This window comes from Triticum dicoccoides, chromosome 6B, assembly GCF_002162155.2.
Source record: "Triticum dicoccoides isolate Atlit2015 ecotype Zavitan chromosome 6B, WEW_v2.0, whole genome shotgun sequence".
NCBI classification, from domain to species: Eukaryota; Viridiplantae; Streptophyta; class Magnoliopsida; order Poales; family Poaceae; genus Triticum; species Triticum dicoccoides.
Genome location: NC_041391.1, coordinates 181189236 through 181196560, shown reverse-complemented (window position 1 = coordinate 181196560; position 7325 = coordinate 181189236). Strand labels below are relative to the sequence as shown.

At 44.8% G+C, this 7325-nt stretch overlaps 1 protein-coding gene across 3 annotated transcripts in view; it reads left to right on the top strand.

The window, feature by feature from the left end:
• The window catches only part of LOC119322948 (disease resistance protein RPM1-like), a 54113-nt gene extending 47662 nt beyond the window's left edge, over window positions 1-6451 (top strand). For 2 of the 3 annotated variants that reach the window (XM_037596492.1, XM_037596493.1), the window contains 2 exons: window positions 1248-4063; window positions 6026-6451. In XM_037596492.1, coding sequence (XP_037452389.1) covers window positions 1313-4063 — 2751 coding nt within the window. In that variant the 5' untranslated portion in view covers window positions 1248-1312 and the 3' untranslated portion in view covers window positions 6026-6451. The remainder of the gene's footprint in view (window positions 1-1247; window positions 4064-6025) is intronic. The other variant, XM_037596494.1, reaches the window with a different exon arrangement.
• Window positions 6452-7325: the final 874 nt, after the last annotated feature.

Below are 7325 nucleotides of genomic sequence, written 5' to 3'. Positions count from 1 at the left end.
GAGAGAGAGAGAGAGAGAGAGAATCTGCCTTACTAGCTAAGGGCATCTCCAAAGCAGACCCTCAAACCGCCCACAGCCGTCTGGACTAGACGGTTTGGACGCCCTTAGTCATCCGACGCGGGCCTGTATCGGTCCGCCGACCGGACCAGACGCGTTTTTTCCCGCAAACTCGAAACAAATTGGCGGGGAGGGGGGGGGGCTTTGCGGGAGTCCAGAGAACATCCATGTAAGACTCCGACACCCACCCTCGCCCCACCCAAAATCCCACCAAAACCCTTCCAAGACCCTGCGCCTCCATCCTCCCATCTTTCTCTGCATCGTCTTCTCTCTTGCCTTCGCCGCCGCTCCACCACCCTGACCACCCCGGCACACCCTTGCCGGATCACAACGACTCCGTCACCTCCATCGTTACACGAGGGCTCCATCCCACTTGTCCTCCGCCATCGTTCCATGCCTCTCCTCCATCCGCCACACAGGTACCCTTTGCCCTTGGTGCTCACCATGCCCGGCATGTGTTCGTTTAAATGCCCATGCTATAATTTTTTGTGCCTTCTTCTATGAAGTAATGGACTCGAATATAGAGTACATATACGAGCACTTTGTTGTGTCGTCCGAGGGCTCGTCCGACGAGGAGGACTACACGGATGAGACGGTGATCATCCAAACGGTCCTTGCAGACGCCGAGCATGCGGAAGAGCATGTTCTCAATTTCAATTAGAACTATTGCTGCATTTGAACATTTTTTTACCTAAACTAGAACTAGATATGTGGCTGTTTTGACCGTGCGGACGTATGCGGACTTTAAATAAAATTGGGGGCCGGATGTATGCATCTAACTTTGGATGGCCGGCTCCCACATCAATGCCCCGCGGACTGGTCGCCCTGGTGCGCACACGGATGCGTTTTCCGGTTTGCGAGTCAACGTTGGAGACTATGCTTTGAATGAGAAAAGAAATATTATTCAACACACCAACATACATTTTGAATGAGAAAAGAAATGTTTTAGCGGGTTATTTGAGTGATGAGCCTCGGCCCTCGGCCATAGTTTCAGGGACTACGATCAATTTTTTTTCTTATTAAAGTTTGGGCAAACAGTTATTGTATATTGCATAGTATCGTTCTATGAGTAATTGATGTAAATAAATTTGATGACTAGGCTGCTAGTTTTAGATGCGCCATGACATTAATGGTTTCTCATCTTACACCCATCGTAACTATTATTTTCATAAATTGTAATGTTTCAACAGCAGCAAGGCTGGATCGATCCTGAACACAGCAATCTATTGTATTGCTCACAATTTGCGGAGCAAGAATGGCGGAAGCCGTGGTTTTTTATGTTCTTGAGAAAATTGGGGATGCTTTGGCGGAAGAAGGACTAAACTTGTTGAGGTCACAGTTAGGGAGAGAAACGTCAGTTTTACCTGAAATCAAGGACAGCATGACACATCTTAAAAGTCAATTTAATATCACGAAAGCTTTCCTCGCTGAGCAACAAAATTATTCGTCACAAGGTGCAGCGTATGATGCTTGGCTTGATGAAGTAAAGAATGTTGCACACAAAACTGAAGATGTCATTGATGAGTTTACCTATCTGACTGGGCAAACATCCAGAAAAGGCAGCAAGTTAATGGGCCTCTTCCGTCGTTCCACAAACCTTGACGAATGGCATGAAATTGCCAGGCAACTTAAACAGATTGAGGTCACTCTCCAGAAGCTGATGAGCACAAGAGAACTTTATGGCATTTCAGTAGGTGAACACAAGGGAGACAACAGTCTAGGACAGGAGAGTTACCAGGAACTTTGGTCGGACTCCACATATTTTGATACCGAAGAGGATATTTTTGGGAATAAAGAAGAGAAGGCAAAACTTAATCATTTGTTGATGCATGGTCCAGAAACTCGAAATATAATCGCCATCTGTGGTATGGGTGGGATAGGGAAAACAACTCTGGCTCGTGGCATATACAAAAATAAAGAAATTGAAAATGCCTTTAATTGCCGTGCATGGATTACAATGTCCCAGAAGTATAAGGTTGAAGATTTGTTGAGAGGAATACTCAGACAGGTCAGGGAGAAGAATGTGAACATCCATGATCAGATTGACACAATGGACAGAGTAAATTTGGTACAAACACTAAGAAGTTACCTGCAGGACAAAAAATACTTGGTTATGTTGGATGACATGTGGAGTCGAGATGCTTGGGCACTATTGAACCATGCACTTCCTGAAAACAATATAGGAAGCAGAATTGTCATCACAACTAGAATTGAAGGTGTTGCATCGATAGTAAACAATGATTGTCGTATTGAGCCAAAACGCCTGCCATGGAAAGATGCATGGGATCTCTTCTGCCACAAAGCATTTCAGAGGATCGATGGGAAAAGATGTCCAGAATTCCTGAATCACTTGGTTGAGAAAATTATTCAAAAATGTGACGGATTACCCCTTGCTATTGTTGTTATTGGAAGCCTCCTGAACTACACTAACGCAGATGAGAAGGAGTGGAATATGTTCTATAGTCAGCTTAGTTGGCATATCGATAAGAACCCAGAGCTGAACCATCTGAAAAATATTCTCAGTCTCAGCTTTAATTCCTTACCAGGAAATCTAAAAAACTGCTTCATGTATTGTTGTTTGTTCCCTGAAGATTATCTTATTAGAAGGAAACGGATTATTCGGCTATGGATAGCTGAAGGGTTTGTTGAGGAAAGGGGTGCCGGTACTACTTTGGAGGAAGTGGCTGAGGAATACCTTCAAGAGCTTGTTCATCGTTCACTTCTTCAAGTTGTAGAGAGGAACCAGAGTGGTAGAGCAAAAGGATTCCAGATGCATGATATTGTAAGAGAGATAACTATAGCAAGGTGCAGAAGTGAGAGATTCTCTCTTGTTGCAGAAGATCCCCGACAGACAAAACTTGGGGTTGAAGCTCGTCGAGTTTCTGTACTGAAGGGTGCGGAAGCTGTGGAATCTGCTGCAGGTGCAAGACAGCTCCGGTCTTTTCTTTTGTTTGATGAGAAAGTGAACGATGCATGGTTTCAGAAAGCTTTTGCAAATTTCAGATTGCTCACGGTGTTGTCATTGGAAGGGGCAAACATTGAGAAGCTCCCCGATATCGTAACTGATCTCTTCAATTTGAACTATCTTGATCTAAAGGGCTCTAAAGTTAAAGAGATACCCAAGTCAATCGGTAAGCTAAGAAAGCTGCAGTTATTGAATATTGAAGGTACGAATGTAATGGAATTGCCAGGTGAAATAAGGATGCTGACCAAGCTCCGCTTGCTAAGAGCTGGTTGTGCCGTTGCTGGTGAAGGGTTTATCGTCTTTCGAGCAGTCAGATTACTCTCCCAAATTTATCATCTAAATGATTTACAGGTACTGGGAGACATAGTAGCAAGTGAAGGTTTAGTTGATAATCTCGGAAAGTTGACACAACTGCGTAGTTTTGGGATATTTGTTGAGAAAATAAAATATCTGAAGAACATATGCACTTCCATCAGAAGAATGCCAAACCTTGTTAGGTTCGGTATTGTCTCATGCATCGAGGAGCTTGTACTTGACCTCGACAACTTTGGTCATGTTCCAAGTCTGGAATGGCTGCGCTTACGCGGGAAGTTGCATGGAGGGGTTGCACTACCTATGCTCTTCAGTTTCACTAAATTGACATTATTGAGTTTGGAGTGGTCCAGGCTGCAGGTGGATCCTCTTCCTTCCATCTCACACATGTCAAACCTAGGCCAACTTTCACTTCAGAGGGCCTATGACGGGCAACTGCTGACCTTCCGAGCAGGATGGTTCCCCAAGCTCAAGGAATTGCACCTGATTCACATGGAGCATCTCAACTTTATTGAAATGGAGGCTGGCACCATGCAAAACCTGGATTATGTACAGCTTATTGATTTGAGAAGCATGATCACTGTTTCACACGGGTTCCAACATTTGACTTCTGTACAAAAGTTGGTCCTTGCGGACATGCCAGAAGAATTCATTGAAAGTGCAAGAGGAGAGGACTGGGTCTACATTCAGCACATTCCTAGCGTAGTGAATATCAAGATTGAAAAATAGGTATCCAGAAGCTTTTCTCTTTACTTTGTTTGCATTGTGCCTGTTCAGAAAATTGAATAGAAATCATCAATTGCAGCTTCAGTTTAAGTTGAAACAAAAAACGAGTTACCATTCTCTGGTCTAGTGCGAGATGCTAGTTAAAATATTGGTTACTTGTTAAGACAACCAATGTGAGTTCGAGGCTCACTTGATTTACTTGTATCACTCTCCTTTGGCCAGAGGAGTGGCTTTGCGCCCAGCTCACCCGTCTTTGAAAAGCCTGGCAACCTCCGTGTGGTGCTCATGGCTGTTACTCCTATTGAAAAACGCCACATAAAGTTGCTAGAGCCTATTAATTGTTTTGGTTTTGTGAATGTTGGTTATGTATTTTCCTACAGCTTACTCCATTGTTGCAATTACGATATAGTATGTATATATACATGTACAGTTGCATACCATGCATTCTTGAGTATTTAACCAAAAACTACCACAATTCATGGAAACGTGTCCAGAAACTACCACTTTTCATATTTGTGCCAAAAACTACCACTTTTTTTCTAATCTTTGACTAAAAACTACCACATCGCGAAAATGCCCGATTCACCTCTTTTAAACGTCTTTCTAATAGGATGGGCCCACAAGTCAGGTTGACCCTCTTCTTCCCCCTCTCTCTTTCTCTCTTTGGCATTTCTACAAACACCTCGTGTGCACCTGCAAGCCACCTCTACCGCCGACCACGGCCGGCGCTCACTCACGCACGACGGCACACACGCTCGCCGGCGGCAGCTACGCGCAGCTCTCCTGGAGCATGGCTCACGCATGGTCCATTTTCAGCGGCGGCGGCGGCGGCTACGCGCAGCTCACCTGGAGCATGGCTCAAGCATGGTCCATTTTCATTTCCACAGCCTAGTCTCGTGGCTCTCGACTCCCGTGGACGACGCGGCCGCAAGGGGCCAGCACTAGCGCCTGCGGCGGAGGAGGCGAGGGACTGGCCGAGGCTCCTGCTGGACGTGCTCTGCGCCATCCTCCACAAGCTCGACCACATCAAGATCCTGACCGGCGTGGGGCAGGTGCGCCGCTCCTGGTGCCGCGCCGCGCGCGACGTGCCCGCGCTCTGGCGCCGCATCGACATGCGCGGCCACGCGGACATCCACGAGCTCTACCTCCGCGGCTAGCTGGTGCTCTCGCCCACGCACGGCCGGCGCGGCTGCTGCTTCTGCCCGTCGCGGCCGGCACCGCTGCTTCCCGTGCGCACCTCGGCCTCCACCACTTGGAGCTCCAAGCTGACCAGTAGCATGCCCGCATATGGGGCCGCCGCAGCTCACGCCCGTGCGCGGCCGACGCGGCTGCTGCTCGCACCCGTCGCGGCCGGCACCGCTGCTGCCCATGCGCACGTCGGCCTCCACTACTCCGAGCTGACCCGACGGCCTCGGCCCGCACGCCGGCGCGCTCGTGCTTCACCGGCTCGAACATCAGTTAACGGCGGCGGCGGCGGGGGAGTGGATATGCCGGCTCAACACTTACATGCGGGTCAGGCCTGTCATAAGTGCATTTAAAATGGACGAATGGGTCGATTTACAGACATGGTAGTTTTTAGTCAAAGATTAAAGAAAAAGTGATAGTTTTTGGCACAAACTTGTAAAGTGGTAGCTTCTCGACACGTTTCCATGAATTGTGGTAGTTTTTTGTTAAATACTCTGCATTCTTCGGTCTTGATAACCTACGTTAGTTGAACGTATGTATTTATGTGCATTTCTTTCCCTTCTTTATTACCCCATTACAAATGTCTTTAGTGTCATGTATTAGCAATTTTAGAAGATCATATTTTGCTTGGGAGCCTATTCCTTTTTTCGTGTGAACTTCAGTAAGCTTTTTGTTTAGTTATTTTTTGCATAAATAATTGTATCTTTGTTAGGTATAACATGCCTTGATGTGAACACTTTTTGCAAATGCATTCACATTCTTCTTCTTTATCAATTTCAGAAGCAGGATCGCCCGACGTACAAGCTATTATGGAATCACCTGAATGTTCTGGCTGGTGGACCCACGAAAGATCTGCCGACTTTTCACTTCATTTGCTCGAAGTATCTACCATATTTCACCAGGTGTTTCTGAAACATGTATCGGTCAGACACCGCTTTAGTTGAATAAAAACGAAGGACACTTAAGCTGCTATGCAGCCAACCAGTTAATTCTTCAACTTCTGTTAAACTGTAATAGGGTAGTAAGCACTGCATCAGGTTTTTTGTCCCATAGTTTATACTCGAGACGAAGTATGAACAGTGGGTTTTCCTGATGCAAATAACCCACTTCCAATTTTCCCACCCTCTGCTGAAGACTTTGTTACACATTTGTGCAAGTATATATATAATAAGTACTTTTCCAGAAATTTGGGGCTCTTGTGTGAAACTAGTAAATGTGTACGTTGATATTAGGTAATATATTAATTATATGTAACTATTAGGTATGATATTATTTGTGTATTAATTATGTGATTAGCATTGTTATTAATATTTGGTATGATATTAACTGCACACTAAACGTGTTGAGCGCTCATCATTGGAGCAGCCTAAGTCATTGGATTGACCTGATTTGATGGCCAAGATTTGTTGGATCTGCCTATTTGGATCTTTTTATATTGGTATAGATATAGATGCAAAATGGCACCCTAAAAATAAATAAAATAATAACTTTATTTCCTAATAGACTTCATGATTCATCCTGTTTTATAGCCAAACAAAATATGAATGAATTCATGATGTGGTCAAGCTTTTTTACCTTTGTTCTGGGCTCAAACACAACTCTTTACATTGCCCTATTAAGTCTTTGCTAAAAGACTTGAAGTTAAGTTTCTACACTCTATTGAATGTAACGTGTATCTGATATGTGAGTGTTGAATAAAGTTTGAAAGTTCCAAAAGAAAAATCTATCTTTCCCAAAAGTTTCGACCCCTGGGAAAGCAATGAGTGCAAATTATTAATTATTAATTATCATCACATTTCACAAATTATGCTACTACAGTATGCAGTAAGTGCTCACAACAGCTTGAAGAACTATGGTGGGCAAAGCCAGCCTGAACATGTTTTGAGCTTCTGAAGCAACGGAGCAGTGTACTTTTTGAAAAGGGGAATATATTGATATCAAGTAGATACCGATTACACCTAGCTCTGCACCAACAAGATGCCTAAAAACATTCAGGATGCACACAATCAAAAAAGAAAACAAAAAGAGGAAAAAGGAGGAAAAAGACCCTGCCACGGCGATCAATCACCCGCAGCAGTAG